We start from the raw sequence: 27771 nt of genomic DNA, 5'->3' as shown, positions 1-27771 counted from the left end.
ATGATTAAAACGTGCCAAGACCTTGATGATGAACGAACAAAAAAAGTGAAGTCTATGCTGATAGAATTTCAAGATGTTTTTGCCATGGATAAGAAGGATAATGGCAAAACAAGCATAGTAAAGCATAAAATTAATACCGGAGACGCTCAGCCAATCAGACAACAACCTAGACGACTTCCATTTGCGAAAAGAGATGAAGCCGAAGACATCATCAAAGATATGAACAAACAAGGGGTAATTGAACCATCAAATAGTCCATGGACATCACCAGTAGTGCTAGTAAAGAAGAAAGATGGTTCAACACGTTTTTGTATTGACTACCGACAGCTCAATGCAGTAACTAAAAAAGACAGTTATCCTTTGCCCAGAATAGACGATACTTTGGATACACTTTCTGGTTCTCGTTGGTTCTCCACACTCGATCTGAAAAGTGGATATTGGCAAGTAGACATGGAGCCAGCTGATCGTGAAAAAACCGCATTCTCGATAGGATCAGGGCTTTGGCAGTTTACAGTTATGCCCTTTGGTTTATGTAATGCCCCGGCCACATTTGAAAGATTAATGGAGGCAGTTTTAAGAGGTCTAACATGGAAAACATGCCTGGTTTATTTGGATGATGTAATTGTGGTTGGAAGATCCTTCGATGAACATGCCAATAATCTGACAGAAGTCTTTCAACGATTGAGGGCAGCGAATTTAAAGTTAAGTCCAAAGAAATGTCACTTGTTTCGACGAGAAGTGAAGTACTTGGGACATATTGTAGCAAGTAATGGTGTAACAGCTGATCCTGAAAAACTTTCAGCAATTAAGGATTGGCCTGTACCAAGAGATAAACACGAAATTAGAAGTTTTCTTGGCCTATGTACATATTACCGACGTTTTGTCAAAGGATTTGCCAACATCTCCAAGCCATTAACAAAGTTGACAGAAGAAGGCAAAGAATATACATGGAGCGAAGAGTGTCAAAGAGCTTTCGAAAACTTACAAATGGCTCTAACCAGCGCACCGATTTTAAGCTACCCTAGACAGGCAGGAAAATTTGTGTTGGACACCGATGCAAGCAACAGTGCAATAGGAGCTGTTCTCTCACAAATCCAAGATGGACAGGAGAAAGTCATCGCTTACTTTAGCAAAGTCTTGTCAAAACCAGAAAGAAACTATTGCGTTACTAGGAGAGAATTGCTAGGCGTAGTAAAGGCTTGCGAGCATTTCCATAAATACTTGTATGGCAGAAAGTTTCTTCTTCGCACGGATCACGCTGCTCTAAAATGGCTTCTACAATTCCGTAATCCAGAGGGCCAGATGGCAAGATGGTTAGAACGATTGCAAGAATATGATTACGAGATCGAACACAGGGCTGGCAGAGTTCATTCAAATGCTGATGCCCTTTCGAGACGGCCGTGCAGTGCAAACTGTAATCACTGTCTTAAATTAGAAGAACGACTTTGCCCCGTGAGACGAACCACCGTCATTAATGATCAATGGCAGCCTCAACAGCTACAAGACGCTCAAGCAGATGATCCATGTATAAAAAGAGTATTGGATTGGATGCGTCGAAGTGAAAGACCTTCTTGGCAAGACATTAGTGCATGTAGTCCAGAAGTCAAGTGTTACTGGAGCCAATGGAATTGTCTAGTGCTGAAAGATGATCTTCTGTATAGAACCTTTGAGAACGATGATGGTACAGAAACTAAGCTTCAGTTGATTGTACCTAAAAGTAAAGTGTCAGAAGTATTGCGTCAGTTGCATGACGGTGCATCAGGTGGACACTTTGGTATCACGAAGACTCTGCAAAAGGTTCGAGAACGGTTCTATTGAGTGAACTGTAAAGATGATGTAAGAAGATGGTGCCGGAAATGTGAACTGTGTGCAACCAGTAATGGTCCAGCTGGTAAAAAGAGGGCACCCATGAGACAGTACAATGTTGGTAGTCCTATGGAAAGAGTAGCAATCGACATTGCAGGTCCACTTCCAGAGACAAATGATGGAAATAAATATATCCTGGTAGCCATGGATTATTTTACGAAATGGACTGAGGCCTATGCGATACCAAATCAAGAAGCTGCTACCGTTGCAGAGGTACTTGTTAAAGAATTCTTTAGCCGATTTGGTGTTCCTTTGGAGATCCACTCCGACCAAGGGCGAAACTTCGAGTCAACCCTTTTCCAAAACGTTTGTAAATTGATTGGTGTCAATAAGACCAGAACGACACCCCTGCATCCTCAATCAGATGGAATGGTCGAGAGAATGAACCGAACAATGGGTAAACACCTGTCCAAAGTTGTATCAGAACATCAAAGAGATTGGGACCAGCACATTCATTTATTCCTAATGGCCTACCGCTCGGCCGTGAATGAAACTACAGGCCAGACTCCAACCTGCCTGATGTTAGGTCATGAAGTTCGTTTACCCTGCGACCTAGACTTTGGCTGCAGACCTTCCGAAGAACATGTTGCAAGCGAAGATTATGTCGACCGCCTGAAGTTAAGAATGAACAACATTCATGAACTTGCCCGACAACACATCCAGATAGCCAGTGACAGAATGAAAGATCAATATGATTCTCGATGCAAGAGTGAAAGCTATGAAGTAGGTGATCTTGTTTGGCTTCATAATCCACAACGTCGTCGAGGCTTGTCTCCCAAACTGCAAAGACAATGGGAAGGTCCATATGAAATTAAAAAGAAAATAAATGACGTAATATACCGAATTAAGAAGTTGCCGAAAGGTAAACCAAAAGTAGTTCACATAAATCGTCTTGCACCATATGCTGGCTCAAATGAAACAGAAGAAGCACGAACCCTTCAACATGAGATCAAAGATGACCGGCGACCAAGCTTTAATGAATTTATGTCAAATTACGCAGAGAGAAAGAGTGCTAGATTCGGCGTGACCACAGAAGTTCAACAGGATCTTTTTAGTGTTCCGCATAACGTCTCTCTAGCCCACTGTGTTGCCCAAGATCTTGAGATGACTAAAGGAATCTCATCCGTATTTTATAAGAAATTCGGTCGTTTGGACGAGTTAAAAAACCAGCAGCCTAAAGTTGGAAGAGTACTGAGATTAGAAGATGGTTCTCGATCTTTGCTGTATATGGTGACCAGGAAGTCTTATACAGACAGGGCAAGCTACGAGGATATATGGCGTGCTCTAACTAATTTGAAGAAAATTGTGTGCAATTACGACATCAAGAATTTGGCCTTACCAAAGATAGGCCATGCACTAGATAATCTGGACTGGAAGATTGTCAGAAGCATGCTTGAAGTAATCTTCCGAGAAACCGGCGTACGAATTACTGTGTGTTGCATTAACCCGATGAGATCGTATCCTTCAAAGTCAGTAGACTGTTATTTCTTTCTAAAGGGTTCATGCAGAGCTGGAGAGTCCTGTAGATTCCGCCATCCTGTGCCTATATATAGAGTTGCTGATCGTGATGATCAGATTTAAGAGGGGAGCAGTGTTACGAACATACTCTCGGCATGGCCCAGGTAACGGTTGCATTGCATCTCTAATACCCTTCTCGAAACTTCGAAGCGTATCGAGTGCGAAAGAGAATAACCGGTCACGTAGGCGAAAAAGAGGTGGGACAACGCCAGAATAATCTCGAACCTAGTAACTGTAGTATATATAGGTAACAATGTTAGAAGTAGAGTTAGTTGATAAGAGAGTACCGAACTGTAAACTTATAAATAAATATATTTATATAAATTCGAACCGCTCGTTTTATTTAATCACGCTACAATATATTGAGAGGCATACAAAACGAAAAATGCCTTGTCTACCTAGATGACATCATAATATGCAGCACTAGCCTCCAAGAACATCTCATAAGTTTAAGAGAAGAGAAGTATTCCAGAGACTATGGAATCCAACTTTAAGATACAGTTGGACAAATCCCAATTTTTAAAAAAAGAAGTGGCTTACTTAGGTCATATTGTCACTCCAGACGAAGTAAAGCCAAACCCAGAAAAAATAAAGGCTATCAAACACTTCCCAATACCTGCTGCAACGAAACAATTAAAAGGATTCCTAGGACTATTGGGATATTATCGGAAATTTTTTAAAGATTTTTCAAAAATTATAAAAACCTTAACAATGCGACTGAAGAAGAATAACGAAATAAATATTAAATACGCAGATTATGTGGAATGCTTCATAATTTGTAAAGATCTTACAAATGAACCTATTTTACAATATCCTGACTTTACGACACCATTTAATCTGACAACAGATGCGAGTAACTTATGCGAAATTGCTTATGCGAGTAGAACATTGAATGATTCAGAAATAAACTACTCTACGATCGAAAAGGGACTCCTCGCTATAGTCTGGGCTGTTAAATACTTCCGCCCATATAATATTTTTGGTCGTCGCGTGACTCTCGTAACAGATCACAAGCCTCTTCAATGGCTATTTTCATTAAAAGACCCTACCTCAAAATTAGTTCGTTGGAGATTAAAACTCGAAGAGTATGACTATGAGATTGTTTATAAAAAAGGTGCTCTAAACACAAATATGTCTATCAAGAATACGATTAACTGCAAATGAAACTCATGACATAGAACACGAAACACCTCCAAATTTCTTCGACTATATAGAAAATTTTGATGAAACATTATTAGGAAACCCAAATAATGTAGACTCAAAGACTCAGTTTTTAATTGTTGAACCTGATGAAATAATAAATCACCAAAATGATGAAGATGCCGATGATAGCGACGGTGTTACAATACATACAAAAAAAGAAAATCCGATTTTCTGATATAAGTATACCTATATCAGAAAGCTCGGTGAACACTGAGATGAATCAAATTATCATTTCTTAAGTTAATTACGAACCAGCAGCGCCATCTATTATAAAACTTTATGATAAAAAACAAAAAATTCGTGTACAATTCTCAAAAAATGACACTGAACGCGACATAGTTAAATTTGTAAAATAACATATAGCACCTAAAGTTAAATATCATTTGTACTTCGAAGATCCTATATATGAAATATTTAGTAACGTCATACAAAAATATTTCAAATCTTCGCAATTATCTCTTATTAAGTGCACCAAGAAGCTAATTGATATCCCTTCAAATGAAATTGAGGAAATAATAAAAAATTATCGCGAAGGAAAACAAAACCACAGAGGATAAAATGAAGCGAATCAAAGAGCATATATCCAAACTTTTATAAATGATTGTGAAATTTGCCAATTAACAAAGTACGACAGGAAACCTGTCAAACCCATGTTCAATATAACACCTACTGCAACTAAACCCTTCCACATTGTACACCTAGATTCGATTACGTTGGAAAATACAAAATTTTTAACTATAATAGATTGTTTTTCCAAATATGCACAACTATACAAAATAAATTTAGCTCAAGGCATTGAAGTAGCGAATGCATTAATCCGATATTTTACTCATCACTGCATACCAGAACAAATAATCTGATAATGGAACCGAATTAAAAAATTCAGCCGTCAAATAACTGTTAGAGTACACAAGGTAAAAGTACATTTTATAAGCTCTCAACATCCAGAGTCTAATGGAATTGCCGAGAGATTTCATTCTACGATCATTGAACACGTTAGACTACTAAATAATCAAAAAGAATATAAAAATGACCATATTGAACATAAAATAAATTACGCCTTACTAGCCTATAATAATACCATCCATTCAGTAACAAAAATGAAACCATACGAGCTGATTACGGGACATATAGATAATAATTCCCCTTTTGATATCAATATCGAGTAACAAGTTTTAAATAATTATAATTCAAACTATAAAGAAAAGATGAAAATACTTTATTCTAATATCAATCAATCTTTACAAAATGTAAAAGAAAAAGTAATCTCAAAAGCTAATGAAAAACGAGAAGAATTGTCCGAAACAATCCCCACTAAAATATTTGTGTGTAACAGACAATTCCAAGGTAAAACAAAAAATAAATACAATGCTGAAGAAATAAGCAAAATTAATAAAGATACAATGTATCCCTTTTATTGACCGGCCACTACGGGGTTTCCATAACTAGAACCTCTTCTTCAAAACCTATAGCATGTAATTATAGTATTGAGTTTTGGCAACAAGTTTTTGAAATATGCTTAAAAAACGCTGAATTTAAACTTTTACATTACAAACAATCTAAAACGTTTAAAACTGCTCTTTTTTAATTACACTAGTACGTTTTTCAAAAGTACTTAACTTCTGCTACAAACTACATCCAAAACCGTCTTCTTTAAGGCATTTCCCGTGACGTGCGATTGTTTGTAATGTCAAAGTTTAAATTCTGAGTTTTTAGTCATATTCTAAATGCCTTATATTTGTTGCCAAAAATAAAAATCGTATTTTCATGTTATAGGTTTTAAAAAGTGGTCTCCAACAATGAAAATTTTACTACGACCGGTCAATGGCTAAAAGTTTATTTGATTTTACTTCTCCATTGAACAGCTTTATAGAAACTGACTTCATTTGCGACATAATACAAACATTTCATACAAAAGCTGCACTCTACTTTTAAAACGCATTTTAATTTTTGTCGATATGACACTCGGATCAAAAAATATCGATTTTTTATCGTCGAGTTGATACAAATTTTATTTAACAATGATTTCGCGAGCGGAACTTACATTTAAAATCGCAGGTCGCTTCAAATGTTGTTTATGAGAGAACGGTTCATTATACGCAAAAATTGCTAATAAGCATTTTTGTTAAAAATGATCTCAGATACATTTTATATTTGAAACTTTTTTTGCTACTGCATACAGGTTCTTGGTAAATGGATTTTTTGCGTTTTTTCCCCTCTACGAGGGGGCTTTTAGGGCAAAACCCGGGGGTAAAGAGGTAAATTTTTTTGCATCTTTTTTGGAGTCCCAAAATTAATATTTTCGGCACAATTTAGCTTGTTCGTATGATTTTTAGTCGTCAAATCTGTGACGACTGGACTACTGTGAATGCAATAATTTTTATGTGAAGTATTTTTTAAATATGTTTAGCTTTTATCTTTTATAAGATATTTTGTAATTTTTTAGCAGCTCTTGAAAATAATTGTAAACACAATTGAAAGCTCGAGATAAAAAATAGTTACATAATATTACATAATAGCTCCTTTTATTGATTCCAAAACCCATCCAAAACATATATATATATATATATATATATATATATATATATATATATATATATATATATATATATATATAAGAGTAGAAAAAAGAAGTACTTATGACTCGTTTGGAAAAAATATATAAATGTTTTGGATGGGTTGGAGTCAATAAAAGGAGCTATTGGTTAACTATTTATTACCTCGAGCTTTCAATTGTGTTTACAATTGTTATCAAGAGTTGCTAAAAAAGATAAAATATCTTACAAAGTTGAACTAGAAAGAAAATAATTTTTTTGTTAACTCACCAAATAAAATTAGTTTGGTTAATAAAATTGCTGTTAATACATCTCAAAAAGAATTAATACAAAAATGTCCTTATCTAATAAATGCTTCCCTGAAATTTTAATATAATTTTAAAAACATTTTCTTAACACAAAAACAATTGAATTTATAAATAAGTTAAAATAGCGACCAATTACAAATAAGCCTCAATGTCATAAATGCCAACTTAAAATTTTTATTTTTGACAATTAAATTGCCAAAAATAAAATTTTGTTTAAAAATCCTTTTTTGTTTAGTAACAAAAAAAAGAAGATTTGTTCACCATTGATAGATGTCTGAAAAAATGTAACAGATATATGGAAAGTTAAATCAAAATGTGATATTTTACAAGTTTCATATATAAATTATAAAGAAACAATATAATTATAAATTTTGCTTAGATTTTGAATTTCTGATCTTTTGTTTAAATTATTATCACTTTTGCTAATAAAAACCATTTCCAAAAAAGTCCTTTTGAATTTATTACTTTCTCTACATAAAATTTTAATGTTACCAAAATCCATAATATGGTCTTTATCGATTACATGCTCTGCCAAAGCACAATATGGATTTTGATAACATTAAAATTTTATGTAGTGATAGTAATAAATTCAAAAGGATTTTTTTGGAAATGGTTTGTATTAGCAAAAGTGATAATAATTTAAACAAAAGATCAGAAATTCAAAATCTAAGCAAAATTTATAATTATATTATTTCTTTATAATTTATATATGAAACTTGTAAAATATCACATTTTTATTTAATTTTCCATATATCTGTTACATTTTTTCAGACATCTATCAATGGTGAATAAATCTTCTTCTTTTTTGTTACTAAACAAAAAAGGATTTTTAAACAAAATGTTATTTTTGGCAATATAATTGTCAAAAATAAAAATTTTAAGTTGACATTTACGACATTGAGGCTTATTTGTAATTGGTCGCTATTTTAACTTATTTATAAATTCAATTGTTTTTGTGTTAAGAAAATGTTTTCAAAATTATATTAAAATTTCAGGGAAGCATTTATTAGATAAGGACATTTTTGTATTAATTCTTTTTGAGATATATTAGCAGCAATTTTATTAACCAAACTAATTTTATTTGGTGAGTTAAAAAAAATTATTTTCTTTCTAGTTCAACTTTGTAAGATATTTTGTCTTTTTTAGCAGCTCTTGATAATAATTATTGTAAACACAATTGAAAGCTCGAGATGCTCGAGATAATAAATAGTTAACCAAATAGCCCCTTTTATTGACTCCAACCCATCCAAAACATTTATATGTATATATATATATATATATATATATATATATATATATATATATATATATATATATATAGTTTACATATTTAAATTTAAAATGTAAAAAATTTAAATATGTAAACCATATATTGATGTCTCCACTGCAATTTTAGTGTTAGCGACAAGTACCAAAAGAATGCACTGAGGGTGATCTGAGCTAGATCGAAAACGTTATGCATCTATAAATTTTGGACGACACTTTTAACAAGTTTAAATTAAATGTTTTTATACCAATATACAAATTTTGAAGTTTTTCAAACATCTAAATACCCACTAAGATGTAAAATCGAAATTAATGGGAAAATAATAAAGTAGGAAGCAAGGTTTAGATATCTATAGGTATAGGAATAGATATAACTAGTTACGGAGATGTTGAAGAAGTACGACAACAAAGCTTAAAAGCAAGTAAAGCAGCGGGATCTCTTAATGACACAATCTGGAAGAACAAACACCTAAGACAAGATACAAAAACAAGAATCTATAAAGCAGCAATTAGACCTACATTAAGATACACGGCGGAGACAAGACCTGACACATCTAAAACGAGACGACTACTAGAAACAACAGAGATGAAAATACTTCGACGAATACCAGGGAAAAGTCTGTTGGATATTGAGAGAAGCGAAAACATAAGAAGAGCAGGCAATATAGAAGACATAAATGGATGGGTGACAAAACGGAAACAGGAGTGAAACAAACACAGTAGAATGGCAGAGGATAGAATAGTACGAATAGCACGAGATAAGTCACCAAGTGGACGAAGAAGTATTGGCAGATCAAGAAAAAGATGGTGCGATAATTTAAACAATTTAGGAGGCTAAATATTGAAGAAGACACGTGCTTTAAAGCCTACATACAAGAAGGAAGAAGAAGATAAATGGGCAGTTTCTGAACAACTTGAGGTGTGCAGACAACATAGTCCTTATTGTAGACCAGGTAGATCATGACTGCCAACTTCTTCAAGACTTTCAGAGCTCTTGTACACGAGTTGACCTTAAAATTAACTTTTCCAAAACACAATACATGACCAACCTTGTACTGACCAAAAAAATTTCAACTAATGTAACGCAAATTAAACAAATATATACCTATAAGTATCTGGGTCACGAGATTAAATTAGGAAGAGACAATCAAACAACAGAGTTAAACAGAAGAATAATACTAACATGAGCAGCTTACGGAAAACTTAGTGAAGTCTTTAGATCAGATATTCCCATGTGCTTAAAAAGGAAGGTCTTTGATCAATGTATACTCCCAGTTCTAACGTATGGAGCAGAAACATTACCTCTCACCAGAAAAGTAATCAATAAGTGGTACAGAGAGCAATGGAGAGGTCAATGCTGAATATATCCCTCAGAGAGTTTCAAGTTTCAAATCAAATAGTTAGACCAAGAAAATTTTAGAATGGAGATCTAGACACGATGCTTATCTTAATCGAGGACGTCCTTCAACAAGGTGGACGGACGATATCAAGCACAACTGGGTTAAAGGTGTTCAAGATCGGATACAATGGAATTATTTACGGAAGGCCTATGTTCAACAGTAGACCCAAAACGACTAATGATAACATAATATATAGTATTGAGCTAGATTTCTAATGTAATTAAGACATTAATTACTGGTACATCAATTAAGAGTTACTAATAATTTACATAATATTGCATATTACCTTTCCGATGATGCCAGAACTTTGGAATTATTTGAAGAGCTACAGCAAATCGTCCTAGTAGTGTCATCCGATTCGATAGATGTGGGATTCTATAAAAGATTTAAAATTTAAATCAAAATATACTTCATTATTATGGGTACTTACCATTTTTTTGTATATTTTTGAGATAACTTCTTGGCATTTATTTAAGGTCTCGATCTTTAATCTAAAAATTAATATTATGTAAAAACAGTTTTAGATTGCATCGAATAGTTTTAAATGTAATAACATTTGGAATGTAAGCGTATGTAAATTTTTTTTATTTATCTCTAATCTATAAATACATATAAAAGTCTCGACTTGCATTTTCTCGAAATAGAGACTGTTTATCACTAATATTACTTCACATTTTGTCCGTGCTGTGTATCCCAATGGGACATACTATGGTACCATCTATACACATAATGTACAAAGTTATGTAATTTTTTTACATCCTTATTATGCCATCATAACTGTTGATTTATATCATTTTCATGTGTTTGCTTTATAGTAAAATGAATTTTGTTGTTTTATTGCTACAGTGCGATGTTGTCCGTGGTACGAAAACGAAATTATCTATACATACTTTTAGACAAGCCATCAGGTCCGGACTGGCCCGCTTAGCATACATCCATAAAACAATTTTACGCTGAAAAATTTTTTTGATCTTTTGAGTATAGATAACCCAAAGATAATGCAGCTACCGTTCCCCTAGAAGTTTTTTAACTTGCACCGGATTTCGCCGTTTAATTGATTCATTGGTGCAAAGATCAATTGAGTAAGGTGTTTTTAAAAATTACAATCAGGTATCATATAATCAAAGGCCAGTGCACATAGCTCGAAAATGGCACCCAGGGTTTTATGTTAATGTTAAGATTCGGGCGCCGGCAGTAAAAATATCTACTGATTCTGCTACAATATACGAGTGTTTCATCCCACAATTGGCCTAAAATGTACAGGTGGAGTGTTCGGCGCTCGCTAACTTCATTATACATATAGGAGTGGATGGGGACTGTTGCGCCCAGAATCCTATATAACGAAGCCAATGGGTACAAAAAAGCGCGCCTTTACACTTTAAGTTTTGGGGTAAAATAGTAAGCGCCAACTACCATATAACAAAAACTATGGACCCAAAAATGGCACCCAAATCCTAATAATGTTTTTCTTGTATTACTCTGCTTGTTGCGCTCAATACGGTATACCCAAAATAGTTTCCAAAAAAGGAAGAATTTTAAATTAAAATAAGGAGGTTATTGCACCTGTTGTTGCATATTCATTGACCTTTTCTTAAAGCCTCAAATAATATACATTGGATTTTGGTGAATAGCTTATAAAAGTGACAAAGAAGTCTTATCGGCCTGTAGTTCTCAAGCTCGATGATATCAATTTTTTATGAATAAGTTTTATTATGCCGTTATTTCACTGAGATGGAAATATTCCATTTTCAAGAAATAAGTTACATAAGTCTAATCCGTTTAAATCAGCTATACTCACTACGCGGCCCGTGGGCCGCATGCGGCCCTACGCATGCCTAAGCACTTCCTCTATGCTGAAGATCTTGCAATATGTGTTCAAGGAAATAGTTTTGAAGAAGTGGAGAAAAAGCTCGAAACTGCCTTAAAAACAATGACAGCGTACTACCTGCAGAATTCCCTGAGACCCAATCCCTCTAAAACCCAAGTCTGTGCTTTCCACCTTCGCGCAAAGGAAGCCAAGCGAAAACTCCAAATTGCGTGGAATGGTAATACATTAGAACACAAACCAACCTATATATCTTGGAGTAACTCTGGACCGGTCCCTCACATACCGACAACATTGCATAAAAACGAGAGGGAAATTAACAACTAGGAACAGCATACTCAGAAAGCTAACGGGAAGTAAATGGGCGCACGTCCCAGGTACTGTGTTTCTCAACTGCTGAATATGCATGCCCCGTTTGGGGCATATCTGCCCACACCAAACAAATTGATACTGCGCTAAATGAGACATGCAGGATAGTAACGGGGTGCATGAAACCAACGCCACTCTCAAATCTATATAAAGCAGTGGGTTTTGCAGAACCCTCAACACGCAGAGGCGTTGCAGAGCACATGGAGAAAATTAAACAGATCGCAGACGAGCGGCATGCAATATACAAAGCCCGAACACCACGAAAGCGACTAAAATCTAGGAAAAGCTTCCTTTAAAACGTGGAAAACTATGAATAGGATAAGGACGGGGGGTCGCTCCAGTAAAATCAATCATGACAAAATGAGGAAAAATCGACCAAGATTATGTGAACTGTGACTGTGGAGAAACACAGAATCCGGAACATCTTCTTACATGCAGAAACTGTCCTCATCGATGTACCCTCGAAGATTTGTGGCTCGCCAACAAAGATGGAACCGACGTAGCCCGATACTGGGCCGAAATTTTATTAATGACATATCCGGACACGATAAAGTAAAGTAAGCAGTTATACTCTATTCGTTATTCTGAAACCTAGGTTGTGTTTTAGTTTAAAAATCTTTCTCTTTCACTGTGACAGCTTTTTCCGCAACACCTTCATATTTCTATTTTCTTTTCTAGCTTGTCTTATACATTCTGTCTTATACACAGACGCACTATACGTGAAATCAAATCTTAACTGTCTTTTCCTTTTTAAATAAACATTTATTTTATTGCTTTAATTGATTCAGTTTTATTTTAAATGTGAATCATTGTTTGCTTTTAAGTTACAAATTATATTATTAGTTATTTATTGCCAATTATATTGACAAGGAGCATACATGCTTGGTTGTATAGTAACTTCCAGTAACTCCTAGTTGATATCAAAATTTGAAGAACAGCAATAAACTAATTACTAAATTTACTAGTCAGTTAGGAAATAGTACAAAGAATAGAGTATATAATAGGATACTGCCCAATACTGTACATTCTTTATTTATTTTGCAAATTATATAAGAACTACTTACTTTTTATCTCTAATCATGGTATACAAAGATTGAATTTTGCTAAGTTGAAACTTTTTATTTGGGTCCGTTTTGAGCTGATTTATCATTTTTTCCAAAAATGGCATATACTTCTGTAACTCTTCCATCTTTTTATTATAATCCTCGTCAGACATTGTTGAGAATTCTAAAAATAATTATTCAAGTGATAACCAATTGAAGTTCTTAATAAAGTAGCAAAGCAATAATCAGGTATATCAGGTTAGAGCTGTTGATAAAACAAACAACATGTAGGATAAAAAAAATAATAATAAAGGGAACCTTTTTTCTACACAGTGTTTACTAATATATCTTCAAAATGTATGTTAAAAATATGTCAAGGTATAAGACCCATTCAACATTATTTATTCTAATATTGTGGTATTAGTATTGTAACGAATATTTTGCCTACCATAGGGGTATTACTATTAGGGGTAGAAGATGGGGGATAGAAATTCTTGGGCCGAAGATAGGGTAAGCAAAATAAACGCCACTTGTGCGAACGGGCACTCAGGTTTTGGTAGGAGAGCTGGGGTCGTGGATAAGTAAAAGACAAGGGGGTTTTAATTGGGGCAACTACAGAAAAATGAAATAAAGGGTCATAAATCTCTTGGGACAAATAAAAACAAAACGAAACAGGAAACACCTCAAGAAATTTAATATAGGGCGCCACTTGAGGTGCCTAATTATACCTATTACAACCAGCTAGTTGTAATTGGAGATATAATTATCAGAAATACAAAACATTCAAAATCTTTTTCAAATTAAACTCAAAAAGGGTTAGATAAAAAAAAATAAACAAATGTTAAGAAACAAAATTTAACATTTATTTTTGTGTCACCACAAACAGTTACAAAACATAGAGAACACAAGAATGCTCAAAAAAAGACAATACAAAATATTATAACAATAGCTGCAAAATACAAAAGTACAAAAAAGACATACATGTGTCATCTGTTTACAATTTCCAGGAGTTGGAGATACTACAAAAACTTACAAAGTTTAAATGTAAGCTAACCTTTCTTTTAAAGAAAACAAAACAAATCAAAAATGCTAAAACGGGCTGTCATAAATTAACATTAAATTTAAAACAAAACTGAACAAATACAATGACAGCTAAAAACAAACCATAAAATTTACTACTTTAAATATTACAAATCCTTTTAAATTTTAATGAAAGCAATTATTAAAAAAATGTGTGTCTTTACTTTAAATTGGACACAAAAAAAGTTACCTGAGTTTCACAATAACACGAAAACAAGTTCCTGAGGTTGGAGACTGGAGTTGAATCCTGGACACGAACAAAAGGGACTGGATCTCACACTGCAAATTGGATCGACCATTTGAGGCCGAAGCCGGCACTGAGCACAAAACTTATGACTCTGCCTCTTAAACCGGAACAGGTAGAATTAGACGATTAACTGCTACTAAAATTGATTTCCATTACGTAAGACGAAGATTTCCCTGAAAAGGGACAAAAACAGAAAACTACAAATTCAATTTGAATTTGGACATGACGCTAGAAATCACCGCTCTTCACCGCGGCTCCAACGAAAGTGACGAAATTATCCTTAAAAATTGCTCGCATAAGTTAGAACAAACAAAGCACTTACGGTATAAACTAAACACAACGGAAATTAAGACGTAAATTAATTTGAAAACGCAATATCGGGCGGTTTGAACAAAGAAATATCGAAGAATTTGCGCCTGTGACATAAATAAACAATAAAATAATTCATTATCGACGGCGGCGACCTAAAAAGAACGAAAGATTATATTAGTTTTAAATTGAAGTATAGGAACTAAGAAACATTAAAAAAAATTCTTCGTTATTATAATGCATATATAAGGGGATTTCAATTAACATATATACGAGGGGATTCCAATAAATTTCAAATGCTACAGCATGTATTAAAAAGATGTGAATATAAGAACTAAAAGATCTCAAGAAAAATTCATTGCAAAAATATTAAACTAAGTAGATCATTCATTAATAATAATCACGAACGTAATACAAAATGACAGAAAAAAACATGAAATACACAATGGGAATTATCCCAATAACAATTATTATAAACGAGGCCAAAGAAATAAATATTAGACTTACTCAGAATTAGTTTATTGTATCTTGGACGACCAGTTTCGAACACTAAACTTTTCTGTTCATCGTCAGGTCTCCTGAAAGGTTACTTAAATGCTAAAATTACAAATTGCTACTATTAGGTTTCTATCAGGTATACTATAAATTATGCCAATATAATGTATGCATAATTTTTAAGAGTACATAGTTACATGCCGATGCAAGGAATGTTGTTACGTAGAAGCATACTTAACGGCTAATTATGCTAGGCTGTTGTCTGCGGGTCATCAGCTTTACTATACGTCGAAAAATGTGGGATGTAGAAAGTTGTGAAACAAACAGAGATAGGAGAAACAGCTATTAATATGATTGGTTGTCAAACTGTTAATGATTTAATATTTATTTATTATAGGGTTATATTTACAAATATGTGCGAGTTACTTAATAATTAGAAACTTTGTTCAATGACAGTAATGTAATATAGCTAGCCGAGAAGAAACATATTAATCCAGAATAGTTCTTTTTGGCTAGCCATATTACATTACTGTCATTGAACAAAGTTTTTAATAAATAAATAAATAACACACATTTGTAACGATAACTATAATAAAGAAAAATTTAACTTTAATAATTATATCAGTACTAACAGTTTGACAAACAATCATATCAATAGCTGTTTTTTAACCTTCTCCTTAAAAATGGTCCTACATTTTTCGATGTGCAGTAAAACTGGTGACACTCAGAAAACAGCCTAGCATAACTGAGCCTTAAGTATGCTTCAACACAACATTCCTTCCATAGGCATGTAAGTACAATTTGTATACCTACTCTTAAAAACTATGCATACATATTATTGACATATTTTATAGTATACCTGATAGAAACCTAATAGTAGCAATTTGTAATTTGATCATTTAACTAACCTTTCCGGAAACCTGAAGATGAAAATCCCCTAGTGTAAGAAATTGGTCGTCAAAGGTACAATAAACTGATTGTGAGTAAGCCTAATATTTATTTCTTTGACCTTCTTGAAATAAACTTACATGGGCAACCTATTCATCATTTTATTTATTAGAACCTTCATCATTGCTTAGAACTGCAATTCTAAGAGGTTTAAGATTAGTTCAAACTGAGGTGATATTGAGCAGAAGTCGGAGAAAACAAAAAAAAACAAATTTGAAAGTAACGCCAAACATACAGAAACAAATAAAACAAGAAAAATAAAACACCAAATTCCAAAAACAAAAAAAAAATTGTAAATTCACACAGAAAGTTTGAATTAGTAGTAATCAGATCCAATTGAATAATTGTTTGAAGAATTGTGGGTTATACAGAGAGTTACGTTTTACAAGGAGCCGATACTTTTAAATCACTATTCATGAAAATAGAATGGAAACTAATAGGGTGAAGATCTACCTGTGTAAATAATTACCTAGAATAAAGTATAGAGACACAGAAAAAGATATAGCCTAGAGCCCTAGAGCAATGTTTTGGATTGTATTGTTAAGAATTGGGGAACAGAGCTGACTCAACTCAAGCAATGATCTAGAACGTCAGTAAAAAACATTCAAAAGAAGTAAAAAACATTCAAATAGTAAGTCTTCTGCATGAAAGTAAATTAGATATTTAAGAACACCCCGAATATGATAAAAAAAGTAAAAAGATGTAAAAATGTATAGTTTTTGCTCTGTTTTGTTTCCTTTTTATAGATAGAACAAAAATAAGAGTGCTTTTTTATTGTTTCAGCATTTCTTTCCTTTGCCAGACTGCTAATGTCAAGTGTATACTTTCCTTCAGTCTTTCACTGTCTTCCTTAAAAATTTCAACTGGTGTACCACTCTCTCCTTCCCTGTTGTTAAAAAATAAATGGTAATATTAATATAAATCCCTATACTTCCCTGTTGTTAAAAAATAAATGGTAATATTAATATAAATATTAATATTTATGTACCTATTGTGTTTAACATAAATAAAACATGATAAACATAAAGCTGGTTTTCTCTCGTAGATATCACAATTATGTAGTGTTACTTCGTTACTTAGTTACTTCTCTATTCTCTAGTGAGTCTTTACTTTTCATTGTTTTTTATAGCTTTCCATACAATTTCGCCTTTTTAGTACCTGGTCCTTCAGGTTTGGTCTCTCCATTTCTTGTTGATTTACAGGTATCCAAGATGTTCGTCTAGGTTTTAGTAGATTGGTACTTAATTGGAATTGTTGGGGAGCGTATCAGTTGTTTGTTATAAACAAGAGATTTTTTATAAATAAGTCATTTATAAACATTGAATAAGCTTAAATATGACTAATGGAGTCGCTCTGAAAGTTAATCACTGAATTCACTGAATATTTATTTACAACAATATTTATATGATTATTCTCATTTAATGGTTTCTATTCGTTGAAAGCTGCCATGTCACCAAAAATTTCATTTGTTTAAGTTGAAGTTAAACAAATGAAATCCTCCTCCTACAAAATTTCACTTTATGATTCAGTTTAATTGACGTAACGAATAGAAACCATTAAATGAGAATAATCATATAAATATTGTTGTAAATAAATATTCAGTGATTAACTTTCAGAGCGACTCCATTAGTCATATTTAAGCTTATTCAATGTGTATAAATGATTTATTTATAAAAAATCTCTTGTTTATAACAAACAACTGATATGCTCCCCAACAATTTCAATTAAGTACCAATCTACTAAAACCTAAATGAACATCTTGGATACCTGTAAATCAACAAGAAATGGAGAGAACAAACCTGAAGGACCAGGTACTAAAAAGGCGAAATTGTATGGAAAGCTATAAAAAACAATAAAAAGTAAAGACTCACTAGAGAATAGAGAAGTAACTACACTCACTACATAATTGTGATATCTACGAGAGAAAACCAGCTTTATGTTTATCATGTTTTATTAATGTTAAACACAATAGGTACATAAATATTAATATTTATATTAATATTACCATTTATTTTTTAACAAAAGGGAAGGAGAGAGTGGTATACCAGTTGAAATTTTTAAGGAAGACAGTGAAAGACTGAAGGAAAGTATACACTTGACATTAGCAGTCTGGCAAAGGAAAGAAATGCTGAAACAATAAAAAAAGCACTCTTATTTTTGTTCTATCTATAAAAAGGCAATAAAACAGAGAGCAAAAACTATAGAGGTATAGCACTATTAGAAGTATATAAATATTTACAACTATTATTAAGAAAATATTAATGAAATATGATAACAAAGTGATCCGAGAATACCAGGAGTCAGGACGAACAACTACTCATCAAATAAGTATGTTACAATTAATTCAAAGTAATAGCTACCAACAAAACTTAGGATTACCTATTATATTATTTATCAATTTTAAACAGGCATTAGACTCCATAAACCAAATGATCATGATGCTATATGAGGTCATGAGAACATTAGAAATACCATAAAAGCTTATAAAGCTAGTGAGAATGATACTTAGGAACACGAAAAATTGGATAACAATGGGAGAAAGTATTTTAAGTTCACAATGAAGAGTTTAAAACAAGGAGATCCTCTATCAAATAATTTTTTCAACCTAGTATTAGAGAAATAATTGTAAGAAGATCCAATATAAGCACAAACAGGACTATTTTTAATAGCAGGGAACAATAAGCGCAATATATGGAAATAAGAGGAGACATTGTGTGAGAAACTCATGATGCAAATCTATCAAATTGAGAGGAGCACAGCTGTCTAAGCATAGTTTTGAAAAAGTGTCAGAATTTGAATACTTTTGAGTAATCATAACATACATGGGAAATTAGACCCATGGTGATGTAACATGGATTAAGAACCAGTTGATGTAACATGGATTATTAAAGAAAGTAGAGATCTGAGAAAGAAAGGTGCTGAGAAAAATCTTCAGGGGAATACAGACAGCAGAAATATTTGGAGAAGATGGACAATTAAAGAAATCATGAGGATTGCTTTGTCACATTATAGTTTTCCTAAAGTTTGTGTGTTCCTTGCATACTGCTACCACTAGAAATATTTTTTTTTAATATATACATAGGGGACACTCATATTTCTTACATACTAACAGTCTATTTTAACTGGTGGGTACAAATATAAAAATCTATAGTGCCAATCATTTAGTACTGGTACACAAACAATATAATAATCACATTTTTCATGATTGCAGAAAAGGTGTTAAAATATAATATTAGATAAAACTATTTAAATGGGCATTATCATAAAAACTACTAATTCTTATTATGTATTAAAAAGTTCAGTGAGAATTAGCTTGTTATTTATTTCCCTAATTGCATTTTACATATCAATATCAAACAAAAATTTTTAGCTTGTCTACTTCCCATGAAATTCTAAGATAGTAGGAACTTTTAACAAAGAAATAGAAATTATTGTTTATTGCTTAAACTTAATATTGACTACATGCAATTTAATAATCTAATAAAAACATTGGCCGGACTTAAGGACCCTGTTATTACATAGCTTATACTTAAACACATAATACATAAGAATACATTGAACAAAATGTAAAGTACACATTTACTTTGTGAAAATAATAAGCTATTTCAGTTTGTTTAATCAATGTTACATATTTAGTTAATTTTATCTCTGTTTATATTTGCTACAAACTAATCCCATTGTCAACTACAAGGAAATGTTTATGTCAGCAAAAAAGTTGAAAATAAATAAATATGCAATAATTTTGCATTTAATTACCTCTATTGATTATTTTTCCAAAAAAAAGGAGTCTAGTCTGAGCTGGTCAAGTTAATATATATTATTTAATTTAACCTTAAAGTATGCAGGTGCATGTTGCATCCAGTAGCAAACCAGTAGTTTCTTCTGTAGTAAGGGAAACCTTATTAGTCTCTTTTTTATAACAAAGGAGAGTTACGTTTTAACACTGGTTCTTTCAGGATTTTCCTATTTTACATTATAGTTTAACGCTATAGTTTTTGAGTTTTAAAATATTTTTTATTTTACTCTGTATACAATAACATAAACACTGTAAGACACTAAACGACAAAACGACTAAACACTAAAATATGACACATGACCATCGAGCAAAAAGACAATTTTTGCTCGATGCACATGACACACGAAATAACAAAAAGTGACAAACGACAGTTAGTACTCGTTATTAATATTCAAGAACGATGTCAAGAACAAAGTCATTCATTACGGGCACAGAATACACCGTGTTAAGGGTAAGGCCACACTACAAAGAGTCAAGGTACTCGCTTAGTGAGTATGAGATCCTAGCGAACAGACATATTACGTACTACCGCAGTTGGCCACACTGCAACCTAGGTAGGTGCCTAGTTAGTACTTTCACAGAATACACCATTTCTGTGTTCCGACTGTAGTACATAATTCACATATTCTTCCCTCATTCTCACCTTAAAATTGAGGGAAATTGTCTTCTTTTTTTTCTTTTTATCGGTTTAATTAAATAGTTTTCTTGTTGATCTAGATTATGATCTACAGAAAACAAGAATTCATTTTCTACGGCATTCATAGTCACTTCCAAATTTAATCTCATTCGATTTTTAAAAATTGAGAATCATGGTTTCCATACCCTGTATTGTCTTTCGACAATATTCCTAATTCGTATTTGTGATTTATTATAAAGATTCTCTGATTGTGATCTAGCATCTTGTCTAGCTGTGTCATCAAATATGGTTTGAAACTTTAACCATACCGATCAACTATCAAAAATAGTACAAACCTAACAAAGTCTCCAGCTTCAATTCTTTTTATGCCACTATTATTAAATATTGTTTGATCATGTACCGAAACCAGCCATTTTGCAACAATATTTCTAATTTTTAAAATAGTCACTGATTTTTTTGGACTTTTAATGCAAAAATTCTTTTTCTGAACAACATACAGATAAGCTTCTCCATAACGGGCACCAACGGGGGAAATAATTGTCCGTTGTGTAGTTGTCGCTTAAGATTGAAATAAAAAAGAGGTTTCGATTTGCTTGATCTTTAATTATACATTTTCGTACATATTTGCATAAGCTTATATACAAATAAAATACTAATGTAAAAAAGGTAGGTATTACTTCTTAAAAAAATCATCAATTTAGGTTTGTTTTTTGTTTTGAACATCATTTTTTCACATTTTCTGAGTTAACATTTAAGTAAGATTATATCAGATATTTTTTTACTTGCCCTTGCATCACCTTTATATATAAAATGATTCTTTTTTGAGTCTGAAGTCCCTTAATTTTAGCGTTGATTGAATATCTGGATATTCGAATATTCAATCAACGATTTTAGGTAAGCATCATTTAAATTACTTACAGTTGTAGTAAGTTCTAGTTTATCGTCACTCTTATCGTCGGAAACATTGGACACTTGTTCGTTTTCTTTAAAATTACTTACACAACTAGTTAAGTTTACTTCAGGATTTTCCATCAATCACTAGGTAAGGTAGTAAGGTAGGTAGGTAATACAAACAATTTTCAACTCTATGACTTTCGCAAAAAGTTGACAATAAATCAATTCTCCATTACTATCGTTTTTTTTTTAAACGGCACCAAATGAAAGACTGTAACAAAATATGTGGGACTGCGAGGTTTAGGACGCCAATGTAATAAAAATGTGTATGTGTAATGTAACACAAGTATTTGGCGTAATGTAAAGGTAACAAAAAATTTAAAGCTGGCTAGCAGAAGGTGCCGGAGAGTGACTACTTGACACTCAGAACAGGATTCGGCCAATTTGCATGCCCTACAGAGACCGTAGAATAAGAAAATGAATGACAAGGTAATAAACAATATATTATATATAACTAATGTAAATAGAAGTGATTATAGAAGTTGCTCCAAAGTGTGAGTGCGCGCCAGGAAAGTATTAACATATACTTTCCAAGGTATCTTGTAAAGCTGTTTGCTGAAATAAAAAGGGAAACAGGTTTTAATTGAAATATTTAGTTTTCACCAAAAATTTAATCCCTATCCAAAAATATACAGTCTAATTTTTCTTTTATAACTACCCACCACCAATTATGTACAGTCAACCTAGTTACTTATATACAAAAAAATAAATTTCCTGGTTATACACAACTGATCCTTGATGATCTGAATTTACAAATAATAAAATATAAGAAAATTTTAATGATATGACTTAAAAAGGTAATTTACTTGACTACTAGAGATGTAACTCTGTATTTCGGCTTTCAACTAAATGTTCTAATCAAGTACCTAATGAGGACACTATCCTGACGAGATAGATGTCCAAAGGTTTTAATATATAATAATAAAATACCAATAAATAACTCTCTGATTAAATGTGTACACATAAAACCGTAGAACAGAGTTGAAAGGGAGTATTTAAAAACTCAACCTGTAATTGACAATTAGTCCTTAAACGTTATTTAAAATTATTTAAAAAAAATGACGGGTCTTTATTATTAGTCTAAGTAGTAGGATTTAAAGTTAAACAAAAAAATAGTATATAAAGATTATTAAAATTTATAACAAGACTTAACACAAATTAGCTGTTTTCCACACTCTATGGTGGTATTTCCAACTGGTTCCCTGAAGTTATCCGGGAAGTCTTATACGAGACCTGGATCTCTGATGGAACAGCTCAGGAAGACGGCAGAGGTGCCAACCCAGTAGGGAATAACTCAATTTCTTTTCTTATATATAATCCCCAACAAAAATAAAAATGAATTCTTGATTCTGGACTGAACTTCTGAAGTAGGCTAAAATAACATTTGTGTTAGCGTTCCTCCTTACTCCTAATAAAAAGTAGGGAAAAACACAAGGTTTATTAACCTTGAAAGATAAGATAAAAAAAGTTACTGGGAACAAAAAGCTTTAATGATTTTGTAAATAGTGTGACCTTCGCATGGTTTGACAATATTTTAAGTAAAATGGATTGATTAAATAGATAATTTTATAAACGAAAACGCATGCTATGGATCTATTTTATAATATCAAAGAACGGTATAGGACAGAATATGTTTATAGATAGTCTTAATAGATATATAATTATATGTTCGTTTAAGGCCGGAAAATAAAATAGCAATTGGACATATGATTTTCTATATATATATATATATATATATATATATATATATATATATATATATATATATATATATATATATATCGAGTATCAAAGGAAACATGACAATATAGGAATCAAAATGGCTGATGGTTTTTATAATTTTTATTGATAATTGAATCCACTTATCGGCTAAGAGTGGCTATAACTCAAATGGTATACACTAGAACAAACTAAAACTTTCTTATCTTCTTTCCAAAAAAAAAATACTTTTCTTAAAACAAATTTAGCTCATCTCTTGCCGCCTATTTATTTTAGTTCAACGAACTTCCTCTGTCCAGAGTTGAGACCAGAATGCGCGCTAATTCTTACTTATTAGTCGGATAAGAAGGTCTGCCTAAAACAGCCGCTGGGGTCGCTGTTTAATACCAACTTAGAAATTCAAAATTAAGAAATATTAATGGGATATGGATTTAAAAATTTTATTTAAAAATGTTTAAAGGATTATTGAAGTGACGGACTTGTTACAAGACTCTACAACTGTTTTCGTTGAAACGTCTCTCCATTCTGCAACAATCCAAATTAAGGCGTTAGAAATCATTATGGACTTCTGCAATTCAGCCGTTAATAAAGAATATTCTATAGATGATAACATTCTTATCATCAAAAACTTTCTATACAGGGATTTAAAGTTTTTAATTATTTCTTGGTCTAACGGTTAACAATATGCTGTAAAGTATTAGGTGGCAAAATATTATCGATATGTTAGATAACTGAATATCCTGATGGGATGTTGCGTTGTCTAGGATTAAGAGAATTTTTGTATTTTTTTCTGTCAAATTTGTACAGCCAATCTGTCATGATATCTCTGGTCATCCAGGCCTTCTTGTTGTATACTAGTCGATTTTGAGTATATCAATATGAAAATTTTTAAAACATCAAAGATTTTTATTTTTACCAATCGCCAAAAATTTTCCCCATTTAAATTTCCTCACAATAATACAGTCAGCCTTTCCTTAGCAGATTTACCTCCAGTTCACTTTTCGTTACGAAATGTAAAAGTTTTACTTCGTAAGCCTCGATAATATAGACCAGTCTCGTCAGCGTTTCAGGTAAATAGCAACTTAATAAATTTTTGAGTTTTCTTTGCCACTCTGAAACGTCGTCAAGGTTAACATTTGCAGCTTCTCCAGAAATTGCTCTAAATTTAATGTTATGTTTTAAGCAAATCTTGTCAAGCCAACCATTGGAAACTTTAATATTCAAATTGAGTCCTTTCGCCGTCTCTAAGCTTCTTCTTCTTCGCGCGACTAGGATTACTCCTGCTTGTCTGCCTCTTATTCTGTTTCAGTCGTTGTTGACTGTACATTATCTTTCCACCTTTTTGGCGGCCTTCCAACGGATCTTCTGCTATACGGCTTGTTGTTTTTACAGATGTTCGCTAATCTATCTGGTCCCATTCGGTTTACATGTTCGTTCCAGTGTTTTTTCTTGTTTTTATCCACCTGTTAATATTTTGAATTTTTCATTGTTCGCGTATACTTCTGTTGATTTGTCTGTCTCTTAATGATATGCCCACTATTGATCTTAATACTTTCATTTCGATATTGTTGATTTGTTGTTTCGTCTTTCTTGTATCGGTCCTTGTCTCCGCTGCATATGTTAGGATTGGTCTTACTGTTGTCTTGTATACTTTCATTTTGCTTTCCATGAACAGATATTGGTTTCTCCATATGGTTTCTCGGAGGCAACCACTTACTCTTGCCGCTTTTGATGCTTGCCTTGTGGTCTCTGTTCTTATATCTCTGTCACTAGTGATCTCTACTCCTAGGTAATTGAATTTCATTACTTGTTCTACAATTTTGCCGTCTATTTCTAGTTTGCATCTACGCGGCTCTTTACTGATCACTATACATTTAGTTTTTCTACTGATATTCTCATATTAAATTTGTTTGCTGTGATATTGAAGGTGTGGAGCTGCCTTTGTAGGATATCTTCGTTATCAGCAATTAGTACTGCATCATCGGCATAGCATAGTATCGTGATTTTATGCGCTCACATGTGGTATCCGTGTCGTTTTCTTACTTCGTGAATTATTTGATTCATCACCATATTGAATAACAACGGGTTGAGCGAGTCTCCTTGGCGGATTCCTCCTTTTAGTTCTATGCAATTGTCCTTATTATCTGATGGTATATTTGTTCAGCTTGTAATAAATTTAAGATGTCATTTAGCTTCACCCTGTCAAAAGCACTTTTTAAATCTACAAAGCACATGTATGCTGGTTTTCCATATTCAATAGACTTCTCTATTATTTGTCTGATAATAAAAATTGCGTCTATTGTGCTGCGGTTCTTTCGGAAGCCTTGTTGTTCATCTGTCATGTTCGCTTTTTCCTCGATTTTATGTTCTATGACTGCCGTTAACAATTTTAATGTACTGTTGTGAATTTATTAAAAGGTTCAATATTTATAACACTTACGAATTTAATTTATTTTTTATTTATATTAATTTATCTGACAATAATTTATATATATCCGAACGTAACAATTAAATCGCGGGCGCGGGTCGTCAAATATTAACTCACTTCTTCCAAATAAAATGTCCTGTTATATACTCAGTACCGTTAGACTCGAAAAGTCGACGGCCCTCTCGACTAGACAGAGCGGCGAAATGGTCTCTCAAAACTGGTATATACATCGGCTCGTGTCCAGAAGGTTCGAATCGTTGTTTTTATAACAAAGGGGGACCCATCGTGTGTCAGGTAGGCATTACCTGAATCGGATGATTCATCTACATCCTTCGTCGAAATTTCTACAACAAAACAGAATTAGTCATAATATTTAGTTATTTCAGGCCATGATAATTATCGTAACAGTACTATTCATCAGACTAATGCCTCTATAATTTTCAGGATTTCTTGAGTCTCCCTTTTTAAGTATCGGTAGCAGGAGACTTTCCTTCCATTCCGCTGGTATTACTCCGGTATTTATTATATCGACGAATAATTTTAGGAGCCATTTGTGTAGTGTTGTTCCTCCATATTTTAGCAGTTCATTGTTTATCTTATCAGGACCAGGTGCTTTTCTGTTTTTTAATATTTTTATTAGTTCTTGTAACTCTTCTTCTGATATTAGTACTCTATCGTGAGTTTCGTTAATGATTATTTCTCTGTTCTCTTCTTCTTTTCTTCTCCATATAATTTCGTGAAATGCTCAGTCCATTGTTCCTCGGTAATGTTATCTATGCGTACAAATTCATTCATTTCTGTTTTTTGTCTCCTTATCATCTTCCACACCTTTTTCTGGGATCTATAGAGGTCGTATTCCATATCTTTGGTAAATTTCTCCCAGTGTTCTTTTTTGATGTTATCTATTTCTTGGTTTACTCTATTCCTGATTCTCACGTAGTCTTCTCGTGCCTCCGGTGTCTTCACTGCTTTGTATGTTAGGAAAGCTTGTTTCTTTTCATTTGCTAGTGCTTTTACGCTTTCGTCGTACCATGGTGTTTTGTATTCCCGTTTATTTCTGTTAACTTTTCTTTTGCCTAAAGCTTCTTCCGCTGCTTGTAGGATACATTTTTTAATAATTTTCCAGGTTTCTTCTATATTCTTTTTAGTCTCTAGGTTATGACTGTTTAGTTTTTCTGTTAGTCTGTTTCTATACAAGTTTTGTGTCCCTTCGTCTTCAAACTTTCTATTTTTAACTTTTCTTCTACTTTTGTCTCTAAGCTTTTTCTTTTATTATCGGTCCAGATAATGGAATGTTCTTTCTTCTCACTTTACAAAACCAATTGTACACTATAGTATCGATATCATCTACCTTCAGTTTTAATTCTATTTTTTTGTTGAACATTTCCACTTTCACTATACCACTTTTTCAAATCGGCCTTTTTCGTTAAAACGTCACTAACTTGAATTTTTCCTATTTGAAACTCGAATTTTCGATCAAAACTCGAACTTAATATTTATTTCCCTATATTTATATAATTATTTTTTTCAGATGCTTCTATCACCGATATTTTTCTTCCAAACTTAAAAAATTTCTTTTAATCGAAGACATTGTTAAATCAGCACATAAAAATATGTGCTCATTTCAGTATTTCTCTATGTACATTAGAAATTAGAACATTTTAATGTTAGTTGGTTTGACTTTTTAATGATTTTTTATCCACCAATGTTAGTGTGATGACAAATTTTATTATATCTTAATGATATTACTTACCTCCTTTGCTATGAAGTTTTATTAAAGGTTTAATCTGTTAAAACAAAGACAT

The 27771-nt window shown here is 32.6% G+C and overlaps 1 protein-coding gene across 5 annotated transcripts in view; it reads right to left on the bottom strand.

The window, feature by feature from the left end:
* LOC140445103 (uncharacterized) overlaps positions 1-20499 on the bottom strand; it is a 67617-nt gene extending 47118 nt beyond the window's left edge. For 2 of the 5 annotated variants that reach the window (XM_072536927.1, XM_072536928.1), the window contains exons 1-4: positions 17421-17486; positions 13375-13537; positions 10547-10607; positions 10403-10491 (exon numbers count right to left, since the gene is read on the bottom strand). In XM_072536927.1, the coding sequence (XP_072393028.1) occupies positions 10403-10491; positions 10547-10607; positions 13375-13537; positions 17421-17436 (329 nt within the window). In that variant the 5' untranslated portion in view covers positions 17437-17486. Of the gene's footprint in view, positions 1-10402; positions 10492-10546; positions 10608-13374; positions 13538-14623; positions 14854-17420; positions 17487-20188 lie in introns of those variants that run through there. The other 3 variants (XM_072536926.1, XM_072536925.1, XM_072536924.1) reach the window with 3 other exon arrangements.
* Positions 20500-27771: the final 7272 nt, after the last annotated feature.

The sequence above is a fragment of the Diabrotica undecimpunctata genome, chromosome 7, assembly GCF_040954645.1.
Source record: "Diabrotica undecimpunctata isolate CICGRU chromosome 7, icDiaUnde3, whole genome shotgun sequence".
NCBI lineage: Eukaryota > Metazoa > Arthropoda > Insecta > Coleoptera > Chrysomelidae > Diabrotica > Diabrotica undecimpunctata.
The sequence above is the reverse complement of the archived record's forward strand: the minus strand, read 5'-3'. Positions and strand labels throughout refer to the sequence as shown.